At 45.0% G+C, this 26,673-nt stretch overlaps 3 protein-coding genes and 1 long non-coding RNA gene across 16 annotated transcripts in view; 2 read left to right on the forward strand and 2 right to left on the reverse strand.

Annotated features, from left to right (window-relative positions):
• The window catches only part of LOC144072683 (uncharacterized), a 31,818-nt gene extending 21,943 nt beyond the window's left edge, over positions 1–9,875 (reverse strand). The window contains exons 1-3 of the long non-coding RNA XR_013299896.1: positions 9,808–9,875; positions 9,666–9,725; positions 878–988 (exon numbers count right to left, since the gene is read on the reverse strand). This is a non-coding gene — a long non-coding RNA (uncharacterized LOC144072683). The remainder of the gene's footprint in view (positions 1–877; positions 989–9,665; positions 9,726–9,807) is intronic.
• LOC144073738 (cortexin-3) lies at positions 1,862–5,773 on the forward strand. 2 transcript variants are annotated; one of them, XR_013300168.1, is made up of 3 exons: positions 1,862–2,195; positions 3,336–3,912; positions 3,998–5,773. XR_013300168.1 is itself a non-coding variant. In XM_077599790.1 (2 exons), the coding sequence occupies exon 2, from the start codon at positions 3,450–3,452 to the stop codon at positions 3,711–3,713; it is 264 nt and encodes an 87-aa protein (XP_077455916.1). In that variant the 5' UTR covers positions 1,862–2,195; positions 3,336–3,449; the 3' UTR covers positions 3,714–5,773. The 2 variants fall into 2 exon arrangements, 1 of the variants encoding a protein (XP_077455916.1); XM_077599790.1 differs by having other exon boundaries at positions 3,336–5,773.
• A 3,516-nt stretch (positions 9,876–13,391) lies between the features above and the next one.
• Positions 13,392–23,565, forward strand: ptpn23a (protein tyrosine phosphatase, non-receptor type 23, a). 5 transcript variants are annotated; one of them, XM_077597857.1, is made up of 24 exons: positions 13,392–13,637; positions 14,754–14,828; positions 14,908–15,035; positions 15,120–15,196; positions 15,281–15,330; positions 15,396–15,527; positions 15,597–15,677; positions 15,745–15,876; positions 16,666–16,713; positions 16,783–16,839; positions 16,914–16,972; positions 17,040–17,119; positions 17,187–17,301; positions 17,464–17,529; positions 17,601–17,746; positions 17,830–18,141; positions 18,214–18,368; positions 18,440–18,771; positions 18,834–21,066; positions 21,735–21,919; positions 22,008–22,112; positions 22,490–22,628; positions 22,702–22,815; positions 22,987–23,565. In XM_077597857.1, the coding sequence occupies exons 1-24, from the start codon at positions 13,428–13,430 to the stop codon at positions 23,488–23,490; spliced, it is 5,535 nt and encodes a 1,844-aa protein (XP_077453983.1). In that variant the 5' UTR covers positions 13,392–13,427; the 3' UTR covers positions 23,491–23,565. The 5 variants fall into 5 exon arrangements, with proteins under 5 accessions (XP_077453983.1, XP_077453982.1, XP_077453981.1 ...); XM_077597856.1 differs by having other exon boundaries at positions 15,120–15,330; XM_077597855.1 differs by having other exon boundaries at positions 22,490–22,815.
• scap (SREBF chaperone) overlaps positions 14,350–26,673 on the reverse strand; it is a 32,302-nt gene continuing 19,978 nt past the window's right edge. For 2 of the 8 annotated variants that reach the window (XR_013299895.1, XR_013299889.1), the window contains exons 23-32: positions 26,329–26,624; positions 22,467–22,843; positions 20,979–22,170; positions 18,819–20,883; positions 18,403–18,685; positions 17,016–17,153; positions 16,792–16,940; positions 15,097–15,804; positions 14,925–15,031; positions 14,350–14,854 (exon numbers count right to left, since the gene is read on the reverse strand). Coding sequence is in view for 1 of the 8 variants with exons in the window: in XM_077597863.1 (XP_077453989.1) it covers positions 26,379–26,624 (246 nt within the window). In the remaining 7 variants the exon portion in view is untranslated. Of the gene's footprint in view, positions 14,855–14,875; positions 15,032–15,096; positions 15,805–16,791; positions 16,941–17,015; positions 17,154–18,402; positions 18,686–18,794; positions 20,884–20,978; positions 22,171–22,466; positions 22,844–23,567; positions 26,625–26,673 lie in introns of those variants that run through there. The other 6 variants (XR_013299894.1, XR_013299890.1, XR_013299891.1 and 3 more) reach the window with 6 other exon arrangements.

A 26,673-nucleotide genomic window follows, 5' to 3' on the forward strand; every position in this document is an offset into this window, starting at 1 on the left:
GTTTTTTTTAAAGAAAAAGCCTTACTATACTATGTCGTTTTTTAAGAAAAAAAGCCTTACTATACTATGTCGTTTTTTTAAAGAAAAAGCCTTACTATACTATGTCGTTTTTTAAAGAAAAAGCCTTACTATACTATGTCGTTTTTTAAGGAAAAAGCCTTACTATACTATGTCGTTTTTTAAGAAAAAAAGCCTTACTATACTATGTCGTTTTTTTAAGAAAAATGCCTCACCATACTATGTCTTTTTTTTTAAGAAAAATGCCTTACCATACTATGTCATTTTTTATAAGAAAAATGCCTTACTATACATGGTCATTTTTAAAGAAAAAAGCCTTACTATACATGGTCATTTTTATCAAAATAAACATTACTATACATGGTCGTTTTTTAAAGAAAAACACCTTACTATACTTGGTCGTTTTTATAATAAAAAAGCCTTACTATACATGGTCATTTTTAATCAAAGAAAGCCTTGCTATACATGGTCATTTTTATCAAAAAAAGCCTTCCTATACATGGTCATTTTTTATTAAAAAAGCCTTACTATATATAGTCATTTTTTTGTTGAAAAAAGCCTTACTAAACATGGTCTATTTTTGTTGCAATTTCCCACGGCACACCTGTCCATTTCTCACCGCGACACAGTGGTTGGGAAACGCTGGCCTATAGCACGTTTTTGGCAAAAATACTCTGGAACGCCAAAAAAAAAACGTTTAAATGTTAGCACCATGTTCTCGAGTTAGCGCATGACTGGACATTTTAGTAAAATGCAGTTTTTTCGATCGCATAATTCTTCCCGGTAACGACCCAAAACCAAATGACATGGTGGTACTATGAATTAATGTGACGTTGCGTACTTTTCAAAATGTACTTACCGATCGCTTGTCACCCAAGATGGCCGCCAACTGTGGACGATGATAGGCGTCTAATTGTGGGAGGTCAGATCATCATCACCAGAAGACGTTCAATCCAAGTGAGGAAATAAGCTGTTAAAGAAATAATATAGTTAGGTCTTTGATGTGAATTATAAATTGCCCCTTCCAACATGGCCGCCCAGAAGCCATGTTGCTAGGGGTCATGAAAGCTCTTCATGTTTCTGTTATACATTGAAATAAGTTGAGGGATTCTCATGATTTAGATTGAAAGACGGGTGATTAAATTGAACGCTCATCATCGTCAATAAATACGATTGAAAGAGTTGAGGAATTAATCTGATTTTTTGGGGGATTGAATCAAAATTATATACATACTGCCGTCTAGTGGCCATACAGGTGTGATGCAGGAAGCATATAAGACATAAGAATATAAGAAAACTGTTATTAAAATCTTAATCCACAATACAAAAATGTCATGTGTTAAAAAACATGAATTATAAAAATCAAGCCACCACTTTTCAAGAACAAAAATGTCATCACCAAATCAATTTTTACTTTGTTTTACTGTCATTACAGTAATCCCTCGAATATCGCGGCTTCAACTTTCGCGATTTCACTACATCGCAGTTTTTTTTCTGAGGGATTTTTTTTTATTCATAAACAATAGAAAATTCGTGCTGGAATTCGCAAGCGGAAGCCACTCCCCTATCCTCTGCCTGCTACTAGGAAGTAAAAAAAATAATTTATTTATCTTCTTTAAATAGGGGTGACCCTACTTTGCGGTTTTTCGTTGATCGTGGCCATGTCTGGTCTACATTAACCGCGATAATCGAGGGATTACTGTACATATTAAAAGGATGAGGTGACGCAGTTCTCCCTGAACGCCACAAGAGGGAGACAATGTAAACAATTTGAGCGCAGAGTCTTAAAATTGACTATATTTTGAGCCTGGATTTTTGGTCAGGTTGCAGGTTACTTTTAACCCACTAACTGCCACCGACGGCGATAGACGTCCGAAGTCGAATCGGTTGCACCCGACAGACACATTTTGGATGTTTTTTTTCGGGACCACGCCCTTCCGTCCTACCCTTATTGACTTGCGCTAACTGACGGATCGCCATGGCAACAGGTCGCCCATAGCGACGGGGTGCCGCTCCATCGCCGCCGGTCGGGCGCGCGCACGGAGACCAATCGCGCGCCAGGCTGAGGACAAGCTCGGCGGCGGAGGCTTGCGTGGATTCGGGCATCGGACCGGCGGAGTGACGGAACCGCGACAAGGGGGAAAAAAACGAGCGAAAAACCCAAAGAGCAGCCCCAGGTCAGCAAAATGCACGCAGCAAAAAACGAGATCTTAAAAGATTTTGCTAAGATTATTGACAACAACATGGTGGCAATATTACTGGATGATTACGGACTACATATTGCTTCAAATGTGCACGAATGCATATATTGGAAATGAATATGTTTGGATTTTTCTATCATTATTTTCTGCATTTGTCGTATTGCTCCTTTCATATTTTTGCTTATTCATCAAATTCCATATTTTTTAAATGGCATTAGTATTCGAATTGGTTTAACTCTCTCTAGACTATTTTTGGAGGATATTGCTATATATACACTCTATTTCGAGAATAAATTGTTTCAGTGGTATGAATATAAATAGATTGCTCTTGATTGAACGAAAAAAAAAATGTATCCTATCTGCTGGATGTGATCGGGTTCGATTTCCATGTGTGTGTGTGTATTTATATGCATATATGCATTTATATATATATATATATATATATATATATATATATATATATATATATATATATATATATATATATATATATATATGCATATATATATACACATGCATATATATACATATATATGCATATATATATACATATATATATACATATATATACACATATATATAAATATATATACATATATATATCTACATATATAGATATATAGATATATACATACACACGTACACACGTACACACACACACGCGCACACAACCACACACACACATATACACACATTCACACATACAAACACATACACACACATACACACACATACACACACATACACACATGCACACACGTACACACGCGCGCACACACGCACAGATACAAACATACACACACACATACACACGTACACACACACATACACACACACACGCAGATACAAACATACACACACACATACACACGTACACACACACATACACGCATGTACACATGTACACACATACACACACATACACATACACACACACACACACACACACACGTACATACATAAAATGTACGGAAACAGGATATAATACGCCATCTATCGTAGCCAATGGCAGCCATGTCCGAAATCCGACGAGCGATATTTGTAATAGGCCAACTTTCGATGGGTCGCAGTAAAGATTTTGACTGGCCGACTGTTGTCTCGTCCCCACTCACCCAGCCGGCCGGCCGGCCCCGCCCCACCCCGCGTTCCCGGGGGGTGGTCCCAGACGACCCCGCGCCCCTCCGCCCCGCCCCCACGCCAGCCAGAGCGCTGGAGCCTCGCCGCCCCAGCATGGACGTGCCCAGGATGGCCGAGGGCCTGTTCAGCAGCACGCTGTCGTCGTCGTTGGGGGGCGGCCTGGGCGGGCCGCACTCGGCGTCCCACCTGACGCTTGAGCAGAAGGCGGCCTTCATCTTCGTGCTACTCCTCTTCATCTTCCTGGCGCTGCTCATCGTGCGCTGCTTCCGCATCCTGCTGGACCCCTACCGCAGCATGCCCTCGTCCAACTGGACCGACCACACCGAGAAGGACACCTTCGACTATCGGATCGTCTAAATAAAAAAAAACGGGGTTCTCAAACGGGGGCCGCGTCCATGGGGTGACCTCCGCAAATCTCTTTGGAATTCACCCAAAGCTTCCTTTTTCTTTTATTTTTGGGTCAAATACGTAAAAAGTTTCAGCCCTCCCTCCCGCGAGTTTGGAAAAATGCAAGGTATTTTTGGAGAAAGAAAGTCCTGTTTATTCCGGATTAAAGGCATTTTATTCCGGATTAAAGGCATTTTGCTCCGGATTAAAGTCCTGTTTATTCCGGATTAAAGGCATTTTATTCCGGATTAAAGGCATTTTATTCCGGATTAAAGGCATTTTGTTCCGGATTAAAGTCATTTTATTCCGGATTAAAGGCATTTTATTCCGGATTAAGTCAGATTTTAGTAGGCTGGCGAGAAATGACGTTGGATTTTGTCGGCTTGAAAAATGAAGATTTTGTGACGGCCAAATTCACATTTTGGGGGGGATTAGATTTGTTTCTGGTAGAGGAATGAAGTCGGATTTTGAGAGAATTGCGTGGGAGTTGCTCAGGATCAAAATTGTCATCGTACAAGGCTTACAAGTCGAATTTGTTGGGTTAAAATCATCGCTCTATGAAAATGAGGTGGGATTTTGCTGGGATAAAATGTTAAAAAGTCAGATTTAACGGGGTGAAAAAATCGTAAACTGATGAAAATTTCATTGGATTTTGCTGGGATAAAATGTTGCAAGTTAACACGATATAAATAAGATTTTTAAGTGCTAATAATTGTACTGACGCGCTAAAAGAATTATGTCAGACTTTGTAACTGTAAAATATTGCCATCTTAAATTTAAACGTATCCAATTGGATCTTATCAGGATTCAAAATCTTAATTTTATAGGAACAGAGTTTAGTCATAAAAATGGTAATCTTACAAGAAGGATTTAGTCATTGTCTTCTCCAACTAAGTTGCATTTTTCCAAACGCCTTTCATAACATTACGACGTTCAAGTATTTTCCTCAATTTTAAAAAATACCCTATTTTTCTAACATGACACCTTGATTTTTATTTGTATTTAAAAAAAAAACTCTATCGTACCGCATTCCCCTTCAAAACGTGAAAAAAAAACTTGGTTGCCAGTTTTTTGCTGCCACCTGGTGGCACGTACAGGCATTTCCGAAAATTTGAAGAATTTGCGGACCCCCAGTTTGAGAACCTCTGCTTTTAGCGCCCCTGGACAGCCCCCCACCCCCCCTCCATCCGTGGACTACCTCGTTCCGCCATTTTTGTGTGTGGACGTCCAAACAGGGTCAAAGCGAGTTTACACGCCGGCATCTTTGCTAGATTTAGACAATCAGTGTTTGTCCGCCGCCTTCTTCTTCTTCTTCTTCTTCTTCTTCTTGTCCCTTTAAACGTCAACCCTTTGAACATGGGCGGACCCAAAGCGGACCGTGCCGTTACCGTGTGCCTCCACAAGTTGTCCCGTGTGGTTTTCGTCACGTGACGTCCGTGTTCTTCAAGCAGGGTCACTGCCGGCCGGCATCCGAGCCTTCGCCCGACGACGGCGCCGCTTCTTTCCAGCCGTGCGCCTTATTGCGGAGGTGGGAGGGGCCACAGTCACGTGACTCGACTGTGGACTTTGCCGTCGATTTTTTCAAATTTAATGTGCCACCTGGGAGTTTGGTAGGCGCTATTTTCTTTACGTTTTAGCGCTAGTATCGGTAACGTAACCTAGATTGCAACCTAAAATGGCCGCCGTGAAAAAATGGAGCGCTTGCCGCTCTTCCAAAGGTGATGGACATCCAATCATTCGGCGTCCAATCATCTTTCGGGGTTTGTTTACTGGTTTTGAGCTAAATTGAGAACGCTCCAAATATTTTTGGATCAAATTTGGTTAGCTTATGAAGAAATTAAATGAATTATTTGGACATTTTGGTCTTTTGTTTCCCAGCTGGATCCTGATTGGACATTCCCACAACCTGAAATAATGTTTTTTTAAATCTATTATCTATTTAATCTATTGTGGTAACCAAAACAATTGCCCTAATATCTATTATCTTAATCTTAGTCATTTCATAAATTAACTGGTCTTAAATTGTCTTATTTTCCAATATAGTTTGGTCAAGCTGCAGTTTTTTCACTGTTATTTTGAACTTATGGAATTTTCTCAAATTTCCTGAAAAATGATATTGTTATCATATTTCGTATTGCTGTAGAGCCAAAATGGCCGTCATGAAATAAGAATTATGACAATAATGTCTTTTTCAGGAAAAATTGGGACAATTTCATAGGTTCAAAATAACAGTGAAAAAACTGCAGCTTGACCAAACTATTTTGGAAAATAAGACAATTTAAAACAAGTTAATTTATGAAATAACTCATTATGAAATGACTAAGATTAAGATAAGCGATATGAGGGCAATTGTTTTGGTTACCACAGTAACCAAATGCATACAGGAGATTGGTTAACACATTAGGCTTTGTCTTGCTTTAAATTTCTGTCCTTTTTGTTCAAATTGGGTCGCTAGATACAATTTAATCAAACCATCATTTTAATAGATTAAAAAAAAAATGTTATTTCAGGCTGTGGGAATGTCCAATCGGGATTCAGCTGGGAAACAAAAGACCAAAATGTCCAAATAATTCATTTAATTTCCCCTTTTATTGCCCCTTTTCGTCAGGCTGCATCGTTTTATCGCCGTGTCTCCCTTTTAACTCAACGCCCCCCAAAAATGGACGTCCATAGCCGTCGATATCCCCAAAGCGACTTGACTTGACTTAGCTTGGCTTGACTTGATTTGACTTAACTTGACTTCCTCCCACCTCTGCCTTTCTAGTGTAGATTGTTTACAAACTTTTCTTCCTGGTGATGTCATAAAAAAGAGACACTCCCATCACGCTCGCCTCTATCCTCTTCACTTCCTGTTTGAACAGGAAGCGGGCCTCTCCCCGCCTTTCTCTCGCCGTTGTCGTGATGCCGTGGCCTTTTTTTTTCGCACAAGTCGATGGTGTGCATGTCGCCGGCTTCTTTGTGCACGCTCCTCACGTGGCTCGTGTTTTTGTCTCTTTGGCGAGCCTGCGAGCTCCTTCCGGCTTCCTTTTTTTGCGGAATAAAAAAGTCCAACGTCTCCTTTTTTTTATTTTCCTGGTCCGTTTGGCTTGGGCGTCGGGTGCGTGACCGGATGATTCGCCTAAAGACGTTTCGCCGACGGACATTTGACAGACGGACAGGTCGCCGAATGGACGCTCCGCCGAACGTTCATTCGACCGAAATACTAGTATTTGTATTTAATCATCAAACGCTGTTTTCAGCTGGATTTGACCGAATTTGAGAGCATTTTGAGCTGTTTGGCGAATGGACGTATATAGACGTTTTTTTTTGCCTTATCGCGACATCATCGCGACATTTTACCGAGGAATTCACTTTCCTGGGCTCGGTTCTAATGTCCAAATAGCTCCAGTATTTGTATTTAATCATTAAACCCTGTTTTCGGCTGGATATGACCGAATTTGAGAGCATTTTGAGCCGTTTGGCGAATGGACGTATATAGACGTTTTTTGCCTCCATCGCGACATTTTACCGAGGAATTCACTTCCCTGGGCTCGGTTCTAATGTCCAAAGAGCTCCAGTATTTGTATTTAATCATTAAATGCTGTTTTAGGATGGATTTGACCCGATTGCTGTCATTTCACAGCTCGGTTCTGCTTCATCTGCCCGCCCAAGAGTGCTTATTCCCGGGCTGCCATTGACGCTAGACTAATAAATTGAGAGTGATGAGTGGCAAAGGGAAATGAATCATTGATTTTTACTATCATTTGGACAACGCCGGCGGCAGGCCGGATTAAAAATCCTAACGGGCCGTATATGGCCCGCGGGCCGAGGTTGAAAAACTTGTACACACACGATCCGGGGGTGGGGCGAGCGCGCGAATCCCGTTTCGGCGAAACCTCCGTTCGGCGGAACGTTCATTCGGCCGAACGGCCGTTTGGTCGAATGAACGTTCGGCGGAGCGTCCATTCGGCGACCTGTCCATCTGTCAAACGTCCGTCGGCGAAACGTCTTTAGGCGAATCCTCCGAGTACCGTCAGGTGTTTGAAGCCGAATGGAAAATTAATTCCAGCGGCGGCATTCAGGGAGCTTTGAAAACATTTCAATTTCGCCTTATCAGCCGCCGACAGCGACGGCCCGCCGGGGGCTCGATTGCTTCTCCCGTCGAGCCAGACGGGGTCAACGCACACACATTTATTTCCACTCCGCGACTAAAAAAAGGAACGCAAAAAATAATGGCCCCAGCTATCGGCTTTTTGACTAATCGATGCATCTATCGTTTTGTTAGTTGAATTTAGTCATGGGATAATGGACATTAAATGCGTCGCGGAATCATTTCGGGAGGTCGAAAATAAATAAATCTGTTTATGCTTGCAATAATATTTATGCTGAGCAGATGGGACTTTCAAAAAGAGAATTAAATGCCAGAGCAAAATATAATACCAGAGTGTATATCTATATTTAGTGTATCAGAATCATTTTAGGAGATCTCAAATTAAATACATAAACTGTTTATGCTTGCAATAACATTTATGCTGACCATTGGCCTCCAGATGGGATTTTCTAAAGAGGATTAAATGGCCAAACTAAATATAATACGGGAGTGTATGTCTATATGTCGTGTAGCAGAACAACCAAACATTACTTACCGTAACAATCACGTATTAATAAATGAGTTCAGCACTATTTACACCAGGTGGGCCGCTTTAACGTCAACTTGATTTCACGTGGGCCGGACCATTTCAGATATAATATTTAGATTTTTTTAATAAATGGATTAAAAGAACTGGATTAAAAGCCCTGAATATTCAGTTTTTTATAGATCTAAAACGATGTTTATTTGAGCTTTTTTATATATTTTTTTAGATTTTACAAAAGGATTTTTGAACTAAAAACACAGAAAAAAATGGATTAAAAAATGACAATTATTGATTTAAAAGGGGGAAAATCAGGAAATTTAATATACATCTATATCTATCATTTTAATTTGATCCTAAAACAGAAAGTCGCCACTCATGATTGACTTTCCCGGGCCGCACAAAATGATGCGGCGGGCCAGATTTGGCCCCCGGGCCGCCACTTTGACACTAGTGCTGTAACACATACGTGTTTTTAGATACAAAAAGATGAAAATTTGGTTTATCAAATTGATGTTGATCATTTCTTTTTTTTTTGTCGTTATCAATGGCTGCCAGTGAGTTCCAATTGGAAATCCCAATAGTGACAATCAAATATAATATTGTAATTAAATTATATATATTGGATTAGAATGCTATAAAGTATTATTTAAATAAAACTATAGGACAAAGTGTACAACTAGCAAAAATATGAGCAGAGATTATTTGAGCTTTTTTATATTTTTTTTTTTATTTTACAAAATGATTTTTGAACTAAAAACACAGAAAAATGGATTAAAAATTGACAATTATTGATTTAAAAGGGGGAAAATCAGGAAATTTAATATACATCTATGCTCTTCATTTTAATTTCATCCAAAAACAGAAAGTCGGCACTCATGATTTACTTTCCCGGGCCACACAAAATGATGCGGCGGGCCGGATTTGGCCCCCGGGCCGCTACTTGGACACCTGTGATTTACACTATCATCCTGATTTGAACACGTTAAAATAACGAGTGTTTTGTCCAAACAAAATAAATGACGTAAGCACACTACCCTAACACGTCACACATTTAGCATTCACAATGTACCCACATTAAGTAGTAAGTCAAGTGCATCGGCTACCATAGCAATTAGCATTTTACGACTAGCGCTAGCGTCGTGCTAATCGCCAATTAGCATAACACTTGCCCCAAAACGATAGTATAACCCTTACAATAATTTTAAACTCCTCCTGAACTCTGGTTGGTTCTTATGAACCTTCTAACAAGACAATGTTTAGCAAAATAACATATTAAAGCAGCATTTAGTAATTTAGCTTTGCTTACCTGCACTGAACATGACGACCGGAACTCCTTCACGTCCAAATAAACGCGCATTTCTTCGTCCTAAAAAAGTAAACACACGGTTATACATTCATATCAATTAGATAATAATTGTTTTATAGGATATTCGTATTAGATTTGGTACCATAAAGTTGCGGGGACGCTCACAAGAGTCCCAAAACGTGGCCATGCTAGAACCGAGTTGTATCATATTTACACTTGCCAGCAGGGGGCAGTGTATACTCCAATAGGAACAAAAACAACAACGAAATACAGCGCGTTCAAAACAAACGTTACAACGTCACTCTAATCAAACGATTAAACAAAACAGCAACATTTATTGAGGATATTTTTGAATAATCAAATGACTACTTTATTTTATGAATCATTCCAACTCTAATCCAAACCATAATCCATAATCGCACTTACACATGCCTGCTATTATTGCTTTAAAAGATATTTTTTTAAAGGATTTTAAAACATAGTGTGCCGTAGTGAGCTGGGATAGGCTCCAGCACCCCCAGGGACCCACGAAGTGTTTCAAAACATTAATGACAATAAAATATACATCTAAAATTTGAGTGCAGACAAAAAAACACCTATGAGGAAATAAATAAGTGATAAGCACAAGACCTTACAGTTGAAAGTTGATGAAAAAATATTATTTATTTATTTGTATGTAAATCTAATAGCGATTAAATCACTTTCAGCCTTCCCAGCCAAAATGGATTGGACGTATATGGCCATCAATGGCACCGAAACGCATTGGTTGTCCGTGGCCGTCAATGGCAGCGTATGAATCCATATTTTTATGGCGTCGTTGAAACCATCTTCTCGAATCCTCGCCGCCGAGCTCGTGACTAATCCCATACTCGCTCGGCGGTGAAAAAAGTCAGGTGTGGGTTGGGCGCGATGAGATGCGATTTGTTGTCAGGCAGCGGGAGTTCGGCGGGTTGCCATGGATACGCAACGTGATGCGGCAGGGGGAACGTGTTGCTCTTCCGTGGGCGCTTGGCCTTACATCATCTTTCGTGTCACCGTGTCCAGCATCTCCACATTGATTTTCTTACATAAGCGCACTTTGGCGAGAGGCCTCGGCGCCGGCGTGGCGTGGCGTTCCGTCCAAGTTAGCAAAGTTAGCTCGTTGGATGCCATTAGCATTGCTACAAAAATAATCAATGTCAACTTAAAAATGTCATATTTTGTCCTCAATAGCAGCCAATAAGCTTAAAGGAGAAAAAGACGAATCTTAATATTTTTTGAATGTGTGGCCCGGTGGACGGGTGGTTAGCGCTTCGGCCTCACGGTTCTGGGGTTGTCGGTTCGATCCCAGCTGGGTCCTCACTGTGTGGAGTTTGCATGTTCTACCTAGGCTTCCGTGGGTTTTTTCTGGGTACTACGCTTTCCTCCCACAACCTAAAAACATGCATGCTAGGCTAGCTGGCTAGCACTCTAAATTGCCCTTAGCTATGTTTAGTTGTCCTTTGTCTCCTCGTGTCCTGCGATTGGTTGGCCAACAATTCGAGGTGTCACTTTCCTGGTGCCTGTAGTTAGCTGAGATAGGCTCCAGCACCCCCCACGAACCTTGTGAGGATAAGCGGTTCAGAAAATGAACGAATGAATTTGTCAATTAAAAGTTAACGTCAAATCGATTTCATGTGGGCCGGACCATTTTAGATATAATATTTAGATTTTTTTTAATAAATGGATTAAAAGAACTGGATTAAAAGCCCTGAATATTCCTTTTTTTATAGATCTAAAACAATGTTTATTTTAGCTTTTTTAATATATTTTTAGATTTTACAAAAGGATTTTTGAACTAAAAACACAGAAAAAAATGGATGAAAAAATGACAATTACTGATTTAAAAGGGGGAAAATCAGGAAATTTAATATACATCTATATCTATCATTTTAATTTGATCCTAAAACAGAAAGTCAGCACTCATGATTGACTTTCCTGGGCCACACAAAATGATGCGGCGGGCCAGATTTGGCCCCCAGGCCGCCACTTTGACACATATGCTGTAACACATACGTGTTTTTTTTACATACAGAAAGATGAAAATTTGATTTATCACATTGATGTTGATCATTTATTCATTTTTTTTGTCGTTATCAATGGCTGCCAGTGAATTCCAATTGGAAATCCCAATAGTGACAATCAAATATAATATTGTAATTAAATGATAAATAGGATTAGAATGCTATAAATTATTATTTAAATAAAACTATAGCACAAAGTGTACAACTAGCAAAAATATGAGCAGAGATGCAACATATGTGAAAAATAATTGAAATCTAAAAATGATACGCATTATGCCGGTGTTGTTTGTTTGCCACGACGAATGTGAGGTGAATACGTGAGCATGACAGCCAGAAGATGGCGTAACCATGGCAACAGAGCTATGGAACATCCCTGCAACGACTCTTCTTTGGCTTCCTTCCTTCTCATCTTCATCATCTTCACTTTCAGGGGCTTTCCTTAACTTTCCTGCCTTGGTTTTCCTTTTTTCTCCCTCCATCTTGTTTCTTTTCTTCCTCCTCAGTGTTTTTTTTCTTCTTCTTCCTCCTCTTCTCTATGTCTTCCTTGTGTACGTGTGTGTTTGCCCACCTGTGGCTGTATCAGCATCCAAAGCTATGGTCGCCATGGTGATATGTCTGGAAATGTCCGTCAAAGAGTCCCTCTCAATCTCAAGTCTGTACAAGCGCACAGCTCCCTCTTGTGGTCGCAAAAACAGCTTATCATAATAACTTGGGCGTGGTCATTTTAATGAAAACAAAAAGCCTCACTGTACATGGTCTTTTTTTGTAAGGAAAAAAAGGCTTACTACTTAACATGGTCAATTTTTAAGAAAAAAAACGCTTCACTATCAATGGCATTGGGGACAAGTGGTTATCATGTTGGCCTCACAGTTCTGAGGTTGAGGGTTCAATCCCAGGTTTGGAGGACCTTTCTGTGTGGAGTTTGCATGTTTGTTTTTTTATTTTATTTTAAGGAAAAAACTAAGCATGATATTTTTTTTAAGCCTGACTTCACATGTCTCTGTCACTCTGTTTTTTTTTTTTTGTTTTTTTTTTTTAGAAAAAGGCCTGACTATACATTGTCATTTTTTAAGAATACAGACTTATTATACATGGTCTTTTTTAAAGAATAACGCCTGTTTATATATATATATATATATATATATATATATATATATATATATATGTATATGTGTATATGTATATGTGTATATGTGTATGTGTGTATGTATGTGTATGTGTATGTGTATATGTATATGTATGTGTATGTGTATATGTATATGTATATATATATGTATATGTATATATATACATACATATATATATATATATACACACACACATACACATATACATATATATATATATATATATATATATATATATATATATATATATATATATATATATATATATATATATATATATTATATATATATAAAGGCCTGACTATACATTGTCATTTTTTAAGAATACAGACTTATTATACTTGGTCTTTTTTTTAAGAATAAAGCCTGATTATACATGGTAATTTAAAAGAAAAGCCTTCCTAGACATGGTCTAAACAATTTTAGATAAGAAAATGTAGCCGCCTGATTTTGGAATGAATAAGAAAATGTTAAGTTGCTTTTAGTTTTTGTTTTGAAAAATCAACTCAAAATGATTTAAACTGCATGTCCCACAATTCGATGCGTGCATACTCGCGTCATTCCTCGGGCGTGACATCACTTACTTCCGGTTCATGCGTGGACGGCCCCATGACACAGTTGTTCAGGGGGGAAGAAAAGAATCCAGCGCGTCTTCAAAACCCCTCCAGCCGACCTCGAGTGACTTCCAAGCGGGTCCCAGAGCACCGCGAGCCGCCGCCATGGAGGCTGTCCCCCGCATGCCGATGATATGGCTCGACCTCAAGGAGGCTGGAGATTTCCACTTCACCCCGGCCGTCAGGCAGGTGAGCTGGGCGGGGATCTTCCCGTGGTAGGAGGTCAACAACTGCTCCCCAAGTGCTTGTAAACAAGCTAAAATGAACCGGAACCGAGCGAGTAAACACTCGGAGACCTTTCCACAAAGGCTAACTGCTCGGCTACCGTTAGCTTCGCGGTGTTCCCCTTGTATTTAGCCAACGGCTAATGCGAGAGCTAACGGGGCTAACGAGTGGACTCCAGTGGACCAGCACGAACTAGTACAAACCAGGTGGTTGGCCGGCTATCTTAATCAGCCAGGCCTAAACGACGTTTACAGTCACGTGACGCAAAAGGGGCGACGCCATGACAACAACTAACAATTGGCAACAAGTGGTCATGAAAATTCCGAGTGTACGTAAATAGAACTTCTTGTCACAAAAAGTCCCTCACACTCGAAATGAATCATGGTTGAATTTTTAGCTGACCTATTTTCTGTCTCATTCCTCGTAGATAAAGTTGTTTACCTTCAAACTCTTCCTTATTTGTCATAACAAATTGAACGTGACGTCATACGCAATGTCACGTGTGCCGGCGCTGGCTGCCATGGACGGCAAATAGCGTTCTAATTCGAAGTGGGCGGAGCTAGCGGTGATGTTTTAATGAACTGCGCAACTCTGAGACTGTTATGATAATAAATGTTCATCTCGAAATCATTACACCCTCCAAAAACATTTTTGATACTAACAAGTCAAAGAAAAAAACAATGAATAATGGCTTTTAATAACAACAGATGTCAAATTATGCGCATTATAGAAACTAAGATGAAACGGGTCAAAAGTTTTGACAATGAGTTCCGATTCCGTTACCGTACTATATGAAGGATGTGCGAAAACATTTGGTTGTCGAACCATTCAACTTTGAATGAATTTGCCCCCTCGTCTTTCTAGCAAAATGGCCTCCCGGGCGGCCATATTGGTAAGGACAACATTCCCATTAAAATGTAGTCATAACTAGCTCATTTCTCCACCCATTTTGTAACGATTTAATTCATGTCCAAGCATCTGTTATTTAGTTAGTGGTTATCAACCGCAGCAATAAATATACTTTTTTTATGTTCTCATTTCTAGAACATGTTCCAAAACTAAACCCCGACTTTGTTCTAGTTCATCCTGAAGAACTACGGCGAGAATCCGGACAACTACAACGAGCAGCTGAAGAAACTCGAGACGTTACGGCAGGTCGGCGCCAAAAGTCACGTGTCCGCCTTTAAAAAGAAAACGAAAAATGCTTCAAAATCGAGTTTACTTTTTCCGACAGGGCGCCGTGAACGTCACCAGAGACTTTGAAGGGTGCAGCACGTTGAGGAAGTACTTCGGTCAGCTTCATTACCTTCAGAGCCGCGTTCCCATGGCAACCGGGCAGGAGGCAGCTGTGTCCATATCTTGGTACAAAATAACATTTTGTCACATTTTGCCCGGGATAATCAACTAACTCCAGATATTTTACCTGTTCCTATTCCTGTTCCTTAGGACTGAGATCTTCTCTGGCAAAACCGTGGTCCACGACGACATCAGCTACGAGCAGGCGTGTATTCTCTACAATCTCGGTGATTTCCCTTATTTTTTTTGGTCTTCATGTCATCTCTCAAGTTCTAAAAATGGCCGTTCTGACTCTACGTTCTCTTCTCCAGGAGCTCTTCATTCCATGTTAGGAGCCATGGACAACCGAGTGTCAGAAGAAGTAAGACGCAACCCGTGAACGCCAAGTCGAGCGAGCGTCCAACTCGGTTCTGGTTGCTCTTTCAGGGCATGAAGGTGTCGTGCACGCACTTCCAATGTTCGGCCGGAGCCTTCTACTACCTGAGGGACCATTTCAGTCACAACTTCAGCGTGGACATGAGTCACCAGATCCTCAACCTCAACATCAACCTCATGCTGGTAGGACGGACGCACTACCACACGGGAATGAAGGCGGGCGCCATCATCTAACCATCTTTTGGGCGTCAGGGTCAAGCTCAAGAGTGTCTTCTGGAGAAATCCATGCTGGACAATAGGAAGAGCTACCTGGTGGCTCGGATTAGCGCTCAGGTGGGCGTGTCCCGTCACCCGTCCCCCAAAAAACGGCGTGCTTGCTTTAACGCCCTGACGTGTCCAGGTGGTGGATTACTACAAGGAGGCCTGCAGGGCGCTGGAGAACTCGGAGACGGCGTCCATGCTGGGGAAGATCCAGAAGGATTGGAAAAAGTTAGTCCAGATGAAGATCTACTACTTTGCCGCCATCGCGCACGTGAGTGATCATTTTGGGAGCATATTAGCTTGATGCTAGCTAGAGCTGGGCGATATGACAAAAAAATTGTTATCACGATAAACCATAAAACATTGCTAGTCTATTGATAACTTATCACATCTTTTTTGTTTCATATTTCAAACTTCTGGATGTAAATAAATGACTTTCCCCCTTATTCAAATATGAAGGGACTATGTTACCTTATATGAGAATAACTTTGGATAACTTTATATACTTTATTCATCCCGTATTCGGGAAATTTCGTTGTCACAGTAGCAAGGGGGTGAGGATGCAGAAATAGGAAAGGCATTTTAGACGTAAATAGATAGGTAACAAGTGGGTTAATAAATATGAATATGAAATATGATGCATTTAAAAAGTATTTTTGTTGTTATTTTGTGCAATTGTCCCCCTTACACGATGAAAAGCTAAGAATAAAACCTGCAGAAATGTTGACATGCGTCTTTAATTTTATAAATTTGCCTTCAAACCAAAAGTTGCTGTGCAATATGAGAGAAATCATCCTGCAACAGCGCCCCCGTTCTCCGCGGTGGTTGTGTAGTGTAATTGCAGTTTAGAATTCTATAATTTGTATCGAAAGTTTTTTTTTAATATTCTCGTTGACAAAAAATATTTCACGATAATTCTCGTTTTATCGCCCAGCTCAACTTGACGCACGCATCCATTTGCGGCCATTCCTCGAGAGGTCTGCTAGCTAAAAATCCAAAGTCCGTCTGGTTTTGATTGTGCGCTTTTGTCTGTTTATCTCCTGTAAATATGGTCGTAAAGCTTCACATGGGCAAACAAGCCGAGGAGCAGCAGAAATACGGCGAGCGGGTGAGCCGACGCCGACCCTGGCAATATTTTGCGGTGGATTTGTGCTTGAGCATTTGTGTTTGTGTGCAGCTGGCGTACCTCCAGAGCTCCATGGACAAGCTGTCGGAAGCCATCAAGCTGGCCAAGGTGGGCGTCTTCTCGGCTTCTCGCCACTCAGGCGCTGGCAGGGTTCTCCAAAACCCGTTTTTTTTTGCCCTCAGGGTCAACCAGACAGCGTGCAGGACGCCCTAAGATTCACCATGGATGTCATCGGCGGCAAGTAAGCGATTCTTTTCAAAAGCGCCGTAAAGCTTAATACTCACCCCATCAAAATGGCCTCCTCGTAGATTCAACTCGGCCAAAAAGGACAACGACTTCATCTACCACGAGTCCGTCCCTTCTCTGGAAACGTTGGCGTCCGTCAAAGGTAACGCGGGGACGAGCGCGGCCAATCGGGAAGGCTGAAATGACAAAAAAATATGCGTTTTGTGCAGGAGCGCCATTGGTCAAAGCCCTGCCCGTCAACCCGACGGACCCCAGCGTCACCGGTCCGGACCTGTTCGCCAAGCTGGTGCCCATGGCGGCTCACGAGGCGTCCTCCCTCTACAGGTCGGCGCCCGGACCGTTGGCACGGGTACTCTGACGTTTGGCCGACGGACAGTTCGGCGAACTGTCCGTCGGCCAAATGTCTTTCGGCGAATCGTCCGGTCACGGTTGGCACGTCAAGTCTTGATGCAGAATTCAACTTGACGCCGTATTTTGTGTCGGCAGCGAGGAGAAAGCCAAACTCCTGAGAGACGTCATGGCCAAGATCGACAGCAGAAACGACACGCTGGAGTGAGCCGAGTCCACGTGGGGCCCTGGGTGTCGCTAACGGCTAAGCTAACGTCACGTCCTGTCCCAAACAGGCAGTTCATGGACTCCTTGGGCTTGGAGCCGGAATCCGTAGACAACTTGGACATGTACAGCCACATTCCGCCGGTCCTGATGGAGAAGTGCGCCGCTCTCAGCGTTCGACCCGACACGGTCAAGAGCCTCGTCCAATCCATGCAGGGTAGCCGTCTCACCCCGTGGTTCCCGTCGTCCGCCGAAATCCTCGCGGTCAAAGACCGAACGCCATCTTATCTTCTCCCGCAGTCCTCTCCGGCGTCTTCACCGACGTGGAGTCGTCCCTCCGAGAAATCCAAGAGATCCTGGAAGCCGACGAGGCGGGCGAGAAGGCCCTCCGAGACGCCGGCGCCCCGGCCGACGCCCACCCGGCGCCGCAGGCCGCGCTCTTGTCCGAGATGCGCAGGGACCTGGAGAAGTACGCCGAGGCCCACGAGAAGGCCAGCTTCACCAACACGGAGCTCCACCGGGCCATGAACCTGCACATCAGCAACTTGCGTCTCCTGGGGGGACCGCTGGAGAACCTGAGAGAAGCTCTGCCCCGCCCTCAACTCAGCGAAGGTGAGACGGGAACGCCGGTGGGGTGAAGTGGCGTCCGGACCGACCGCGCGCTTCTCCTTCCGCGTCGAGCAGAAGAAGTGGCCGGGCTGCAGTGCGTGAAGCGCATCCTGGGGAAGGTTCAGGAAATGAGGGAGCAGAGGAGCTCCCTGGAGAGACAACTACGAGACCTGATCCAGCACGACGACATCACTTCCACCCTGGTCACCACGGAGAGGGCCGACATAAAGGTGGGTTCGCGGACCGGGACGTACCGGGACGTACCGGGGGAAAACATCCGACCCCTCTTCCGGTCCCTCAGAACGTGTTCGAGGAGCAGCTGAAGAAATACGAGCAGGTGAAGGTCTACGTGGAGCAGAACCTGGCGGCCCAGGAGAACATCCTCAAGGCCCTGACGGAGGCCAACGTTCAGTACGCCTTGGTCCGCAAGAGCTTGCGTCAGACGGAGCAGCAGTGGAGCGCCACGGTCCAGGGCCTGGTGGGTTCCTACGAAGCTTACGAAGACCTGATGAAGAAGTCGCAGGAGGGCAAGGAGTTCTACGACGACCTGGAAGAAAAAGCGGCGCGACTGCTGGAGAGAGCCAAGACCTTGTGTCAGACCCGAACGGAAGCCAGGAAGCCCGTCCTGGAAAGGTAGGACTGGAATTGTTTCCGACCTGGTTTACATATCGGTGACGTACCTGATCCCGTTGTAGAGAGAGCCCGAAGAAGCCTCCGGCCAGACCCACGGCGGCCAAACCTTCCTTCAAGCCCAACTCCCAGGATGACGACTCCAGTCTGGAAGATCCGGAGTTGGCCCAAATCAACGCCGCCATCTTGGCCTTGGCCGAAGATGGGCCAGAAGAACTTAGCAGCCGCCCGCCCGACATTCCTTCTCTTCAGCGGCCCGGCCCAGAAGCGTTCCTCCCCCCCGGCGGCGGCGGCGGTTCCGTGCCTTGGCCCGCCTCCTCGGCCGCCAATCTTCCTCGCTTCCCGGCCAATCTGCCGCCGCCGGAGCTCCTGGCTCGGATCGCGCGCTTTCCCACCCCCGGCGTCCTACACGCGCCCATCCCTCACCTGCCCAACCCTCAGATGACTTTGCAAATGCCCAGGCAGGTGGCCTACGGTCCTCCGGTCCCTCAGCGAGTCCCCACGGCGAGCTACGAGCCGACGCCCCGGCACCCCGTCGCCCCCGGGATTTCCGCCGCCTACGCCGGACCCCCGCCGATGGGCGCCTACCCGCGATTTCTGCCCCAAATGACGCAGCCGAATCAGTACCCTCCCCCCGTGGGACAAGCCCCGCCCCCGGACTACCGAGTCGGACCGACTGTTCTTCCGCCCCCTCGGCATCCTTCGCTGCAAGGCTACCCGCACGGCTACGTGGCTCAGCAACCCGGCGCGCCCCCACACTACCCGCATCTTTTCCCGGGTCATTTGCAAGCGCCAGCGAATGGCTACCAGGCCCCGCCTCCGATGGCCCAAGGCTACCAGGCGCCTCAGAACTATGCCCCCCAGCATCAAGCTCCAGTGATGCCAATGGCAGCTCAGGGCCTGATGGCGCCTCCAAGCGCTCCCCTCCAACACCACCCCCCAGCCCCTCAGACCGTAGGACCCGTTTCACAAGCCTACCCCTCTCACCGGCACCCCCAAAGCGCTCAGATCGCCGCACCCGTGTCACAACACTACCCCCCTCACCAGCACCCCCAGATGCCCCACTGTTCCCAGCAATTTGCGCCCCACTCACAAATCCCGACGGGCCCCGGAGGCCCCGTGGCCCCTTGCGGCCAGGCGATCCACCCCCAAATGGGTCCCCCGATGCCTCCCGCATCACAACCCCATTTGATCGGTCCTCAGGCGCACCTTCCGAGACACGCCCCTCCCACTTCCCTCTCCCCGCAGCATCAGCACCAGCACCCTGGCCCTCCCCCCGTCCCAATCATGCCCCAACCTCCCGTATCTGGTCCCGGTCACACCCAGGTCCAAGGCCACCACAGCGGGGGTATCTGCTACCCCGGGAGCCCCCCCGCCATGCCCCGGCAGCCTCTGGCGCCGCAGTCGGCCGCCTCCCACGGCACGGTCCACTCGCAAGTTCCCATGTACTTGGGAGCTCCGGGACCTCACGTGCCTCCGAGCGCCCCGCTGAGACCTCCCCCCGTGGGCGTACCCCCTCACGGGGTCCAGGCCTGCCCCGGCGGGCCTCCGGTAGGACAGGCGGGCCAGCCTCCCTCGATTTCCCCGGCCCCATCCACGTCCCCAACGCCCGGACCGTCCACCCTAGTTCCGAGACCCAGCGTTACCTCGGACTTGGGCTCCGCCTCCGGCGCCGTCGGCTCGCCTCCCTCCGCCTCCACGTTCCAGCTCCAGCACCCCGGCAACCACGACCTCCTCTCCTCCAGCCCCGACAACCAGTCGGGAAGCGCCGAGCCCCCCGCCAACGTCCTGCAGCCCACCAAAGCGGACCCGCGGGACGGCGAGCGTCGCAAGGAGGACTCGCGGGGAGTCCTCCTGATCCAAGGCGATCCTTACCGATCCCCGGAGCTCCTGGCCCGCCTCCAGAGCGAGCTGGAAGGATTTCGGGCGCGGGTGGACTCCCTGGAGGAGCTCCCGGAGGACGAGAGAGGCGCGTCGGCGCTGGACGGCCAGTGGAGGGAGCTGCAGGAGCAGCAGGAGAAGGACGCCCGGCAGCTGTCCATCGCCATCGCCCGCTGCTACGCCATGAAGAACCGGCACCAGGACGTCATGCCGTACGACCTGAACCGCGTCTTGCTGCGCTCGGGAAAGGACGACTACATCAACGCCAGCTACGTGGAGGAGCTGTCGGCGTACTGCCCGCAGATCATTGCCACGCAGGCGCCGCTCACCGGCACGGCCGCCGACTTTTGGCTGATGGTCTACGAGCAGAAGGTCTCCTTGGTGGTCGCGCTCGTGTCCGAGCAGGAAGTGGAGAAGGTAGGAGTCGTCCATCAGACTGCGGGGTGTCCAAACCTAAAAGAAACATGCTTTTATTTTGAAAGTTTAACACGGCGGCGAAAGTAGCGTAACATAAACAAATAGCGCGGCAGAGCTAGCTAGCGGAGAAGCACAGTTGAAGCAATTAGCTCCATCTTAGATTAGATAACTTTATTCTTACCTCATTTTAGATTAGATAACTTTATTCTTACCTCATCTTAGATTAGATGACTATTCTTACCTCATCTTAGATTAGATGACTTTATTCTTACCTCATTTCAGATTAGATGACTTTATTCTTACCTCATTTTAGATCAGATGACTTGATTCTTACCCTATTTTAGATTAGATGACTTTATTCTTACCTCATCTTAGATTAGATCACTTTATTCTTACCTCATCTTAGATTAGATAACTTTATTCTTACCTCATCTTAGATTAGATCACTTTACTCTTACCTCATTTTAGATTAGATCACTTTACTCTTATCTCATCTTAGATGAGATAACTTTATTCTTACCTCATCTTGGATTAGATAACTTTATTCTTACCTCATCTTAGATTAGATCACTTGATTCTTACCTCAACATTGAAGTTTCTTGTCGAGTGGTTTGGACACCCTCGCCCGTCACCGCCACGGTATGCCCAGTTGTTTTTCACGTCGCCAGGGCAAAGTGGCGCGCTACTTCCCGACGGAGCGTGGGCAGCAGCTGTCTCAGGGTCCCATCACCCTCAGCCTGAGCACACAGAAGACCACGCCCACCCACGTGGAGCGCATGATCAGCCTGCGCTACCGCGACCAGAGCCTGAAGCGCACCGTGGTCCACTTGCAGTTCACTTCCTGGCCGGAGCTGTACGAACGCCATGTTTTTTTCTGTCTATCCAGGCGAATTTCTAACAAGCCCCTTTTGACACTCGTCCGTCTCTTTGCTGTCCACCAGGGGGCTCCCCGAAAGCCAGAGCAACCTGCTGCGCTTCATCCAGGAGGTCCACGGACACTACCTGCATCAAAGACCCGCGCACACTCCCGTGGTGGTCCACTGCAGGTCAGATTACGGCGGCGAACCTTGAGGCGATTCGAATGGAGCCCAGAAATATGCTGAACTGGAACAAAAAGAGGTTTTACTTTTGAAAGAGGAAGAAGTTTTAGTACTCTTTCGATTCCAAAATAAGAGCAGTTGTCAAAGATTCAAGTGAAGATGAAAGATATATATATATAAGCATTTTTACGTTTTCAAAAAGATAGGTAATAGCTAGGTAGAACATGTCCATGTATGTAGTATCGTTGCTTTTTTGGCTCTCCTTAAACCTAAAGTCTTACCATGAAAACAGAGTTTAACATCACAAAAAGAACCGAGCGGTAAAGCCATGGCGAGTTTAGACCGACGGTGGTAATGTACCTCATCATAACGTGTCGTTCTAGCTCCGGAGTGGGTCGCACCGGCGCCTTCTGTCTGCTGTATGCGGCGGTACAGGAGCTAGAGGCCGGCAACGGCGTGGCGGACCTGCGAGACCTGGTCAGGAAGATGAGACGGCAAAGGAAGAACATGCTCCAGGAGAAGGTAGGCCAGACACCCAACCTCCAAGTACATTTACTAACCGAGGCCGGCTGGACGGCGTCAAACCACCTCACAGCTGCACCTCAAGTTCTGCTACGAGGCGCTGTTGCAGCAAGGCGAACAGGTGCTCCTCCGGCACGGCGTCCCTCCGTCGAACGCCGGCAGGAACGTGGCCGCTTCCTCCTCCAAGGTGTGTGATGAATGGGGAATGGATTTTTCTGCCATCCCATAATAATTGAAACATTGCCGTAACCACACAACCGTTTACAGACCTTCAAACTACGCTATACCAGTAGGAAAAGTCCAAATATGGCGGCGTAGCTAAGAGAAGGGTTAACTCTACGTTCTTGTTTGTTCACAGCACCAGCGCCAGGAGTCCCAGCAAGACCTGGTCCTGGGGGGCGACATCCCCATCAGCTCCATCCAGGCCACCATCGCCAAGCTCAGCGTGCGGCCCCCCAGCGCCGAGGAGGCGGAGCCCGAAGATCCGGACGAGCCCGCGTTGCCGTTTTCGCCTCCCGTCCCGGAGCCCCATCCCGCTCCGGAGCTCCCGGGTTCGCCCCCGAGCGCGCCGTCCCCTCCGCCGCCCAACGGCGTGGACGCGGGGGGATCGGCCGGTCCATCGGCCGGCCCCCAGGCGCAAGTGCAACCCCCGCCGCCGCCTTCGTCTTTGGAGCTGCTGGCCTCCCTGGCGCCCGAGGCCTTCTCCATGGAGGGCGGCGGTGGTGGGCGGGGCAAACAACGGGTGACCAAGCAGAGCTTCCTGCAGCCGGCCGAGGGGCGGGGCCTCCACGGGAGCCGGGAGTCCGAGAGCGAGGACCCCCTCAGCGGCCTGGATCCCCTGTGGAGTCTCAACAAGTCCTAAAATCTCAAACCCTGTTTGTACATATTTTAAAATGTTTGACTAATGACAAAATCAAATAAAGCGAATAAAGTGCAATGTTGCCGTATCAAAGCGCCTTTATTGGAAAATTAGTACAAAGTGTTTTTTGTTGTTTTTTTCTTTTCTTACAAAACAAGTCAATAAGTTATGTCGCTACTCGTGTTGCACCGATACCATGATTCTCTTTTTTTACTGCATATTATTTAGAATTTAAACAAATTTCCAACGGCGCTAGAAGTCCAATCCATTCGAAGGAGGAAGGACGGCAGCGGATGACCCAACATTCATTCGCCGTCAACCCTCCCGCTTCGAGAGGATTGGACGTCTACTCGTGCGTGACAAACTCCTCAAGTCGCGACCAAAGCATGGAAAGAGCTTTGTCCGCCATCTTGGAGGGGGCAATGTTTCCATTCTAGCTCATTTCACAAGCCATTTTTAAAAAACATTTGTCTCAAAACGCGTGTTATCAAGCTATTGACGCACTGGCTGTCCAATCCATTTCAAATGGGAAGGGCGGCGACGAAGAAAAGTCCTAATTTCAGTCTGGGGGCGGGGTTACCTTGCACAACACATTAACATAAGCCCGCCTTCCAATCCCTTGGCCAATGTATAACCGGGAAAAATACAAAAAAAGGTGCCCAAATAGTTTGAAGTTGTGACCAATGACCAACCAGCAAATACATTTTGACATTTTTTTGTTCCTTTTCACATTACATTTGCTCTTTTGGTCCCAAAAGTCACCACGGTTCAGTAGCCTGACATTTTACAACATCCTGTCCCCGCCACAATAAGATAAAACACACCCACACAATTTAAACTCGCACCCAGTTTAGTAAACGGCTTTCGCTTTTTTTGGGGGGGGAGGGGCCTGGACTTCGTGTGTTGGGTTTTGGAAGTATTATTAACCCTTTATAGGGCGCTGGTCATCTGCCATTGACGTGTCTAGACGTCCAATCCACTTGGATTTGCTAGACTTCCTGTTTGTTTTAATGATTTTTGGACTTCTGTCATCGTCAAAGGCGAGCAATGAGTTAAATACGATTAATTATGTGTTATTGTGGCCATAATTAGATTTTTGTTTTAACTAACATTTTATCAACACATGGTTTGATTGTTTGACTGATAGATCAAAATATTTCATAATTAAATCAATATTAGTAGTCTATCTAGTACTTAAAAATGTACCTTTGATGGCATCAAGCAAATATACAAAAAGCATTGGAGTAAGACATAAAAATAGTAATCATTAAAACTATCTAATAAATATAAAAATATAGGAAAACATTTAAAAAGCTTGTAAAATTTGTAAAAAAACCTATATTTTTAAAAAGGAGGAATTCATCCTTTTTCTATTGTTATTTTTTTAATGACTTTATTTTCATGAAATATCTCTAAATATTATCCTATTTTTTTATTTTATTGCACAATTCTCCCATTTTTGTTGTATTTTTCCCATTTTCATTCATTTAGATAAATATATATGTATGTGTACATTTATACACACATACATATGTATATATATATATATACACACATGTATGTATATGTATGTATATATATATATATATATATATACATATACATACATACATACATACACATACATATATATATATATACATATATATACATATATACATATATACATATATATATATACATGCACATATATACATATGTGACATACTAGAGTGTTTGATTTATTAGTGTGACATGCTAGAGTGTTTGATTTATTAACGATTGCATGTAAAGAAGCTATGACGAGTTTGGATTGAATGTGTGTATCGGTGTTCGATTGGTGATCCTTGGATCCACATGGAAAGTGTGGGGCATGTTAAAGTAGATCGGTATTCGATTATTGATGTCTTAGCAAATAGCTTGAAGCACGGGAGGTGTGGTGAATCATTACAGTAAAAGTTTGGATTGAAGTAACAACTACATCTTGCTGTTCTGATTATTTCCCCCTGTGTCTCAAGGTATGCTGTTTGTTGTAAAGGCTGTTTGAGGTTGGGGTTTGTAATATACACTGTTTAGCGTGTGAGAAAAGAGATAATGGTTATTAATGTTTATTTACTTTTGAATTACGGGCGTGAATGTGAGAGTCTCGGGGCACGCACATGGAATAGCATTTAGCACGCTACCTTCGGCCACCATTATCGTTGACAGTGCCTATAACGGTCATAGAAAGGATGTTATATTGTTGATATTGCATTGTTTGCCCTGTTGAATAATAGTAGGACTACTGGAAGTTGTAATGGGAAAAGATATGACAAGTTATGACCGTGTGTTGAACGAGTGTGTGTGTGCATTGTGTTTTGGGTTCTAAAGTGTTGAATATATATATATTTATATATATAGGTGTAATTGTACATTGGGTTTTGGGTTCTAACGTGTTGATAATGTATATATATATGGGTTTAATTGTATGTTATGGGTTTTTGTGTTAATTGATTACAGTAAAAGTTTGGATTGAACTAACAACAACATCTCGCTGTTCTGATTATTTCCCCCTGTGTGTCAAGATCGAATGCAGGGTGTAACACATACACATACTCGTACTTTAATTCATATTATTTTCATGTACTGGCCCCAATGCTTTTGGATTAATTTTTTTTTTAAATGTCAGTTCAGGGCTAACGGCTAACGGCTATTATTACTACTTAATATAAGAGAGAAAAGGGTTTCCTTGCCCTATAAAGGGTTAATTTGCAGCAGGCTTTCCTAAGTCCTAAGCACCTTTCCTTGGGAAATCCGTAAACCAAAGCGTGTCGTAAACAATTCCACCACGTTCGTCTGGCGTTCCTCAACAAACAGACATACCTCCAATAAATAAGGGGCGGCGGCCACTTCCTTTCCCGCCTCCTTCACAGTCAGTCGAGTTTCTCCAGGACCGACGGCACGAAGACCAGGCTGAGTTCGCTGCCAAAGTCGCAGACGATGGCGGCGTTGTTGAGCACCAGCAGCTGCCGGACGCCCTGACCGTCGCTGCTGGGACCCAAGTAGACGGTCTGGATCAGGTCCCCGTAGTTGAGGTCCCAGAAGGAGACGCAGCCCAGGCCGCCCGTCACCAGCAGGGAGTCGGAAATCACCCCCAGGCTGGAACCGCAGCCGGCCTCCTGCCAAACGTCCATCTCGTCAGTGCCGCTTGGACATTTATGTATTTTT

The sequence above is a fragment of the Stigmatopora argus genome, chromosome 4 (assembly GCF_051989625.1).
Source record: "Stigmatopora argus isolate UIUO_Sarg chromosome 4, RoL_Sarg_1.0, whole genome shotgun sequence".
Taxonomy (NCBI): domain Eukaryota; kingdom Metazoa; phylum Chordata; class Actinopteri; order Syngnathiformes; family Syngnathidae; genus Stigmatopora; species Stigmatopora argus.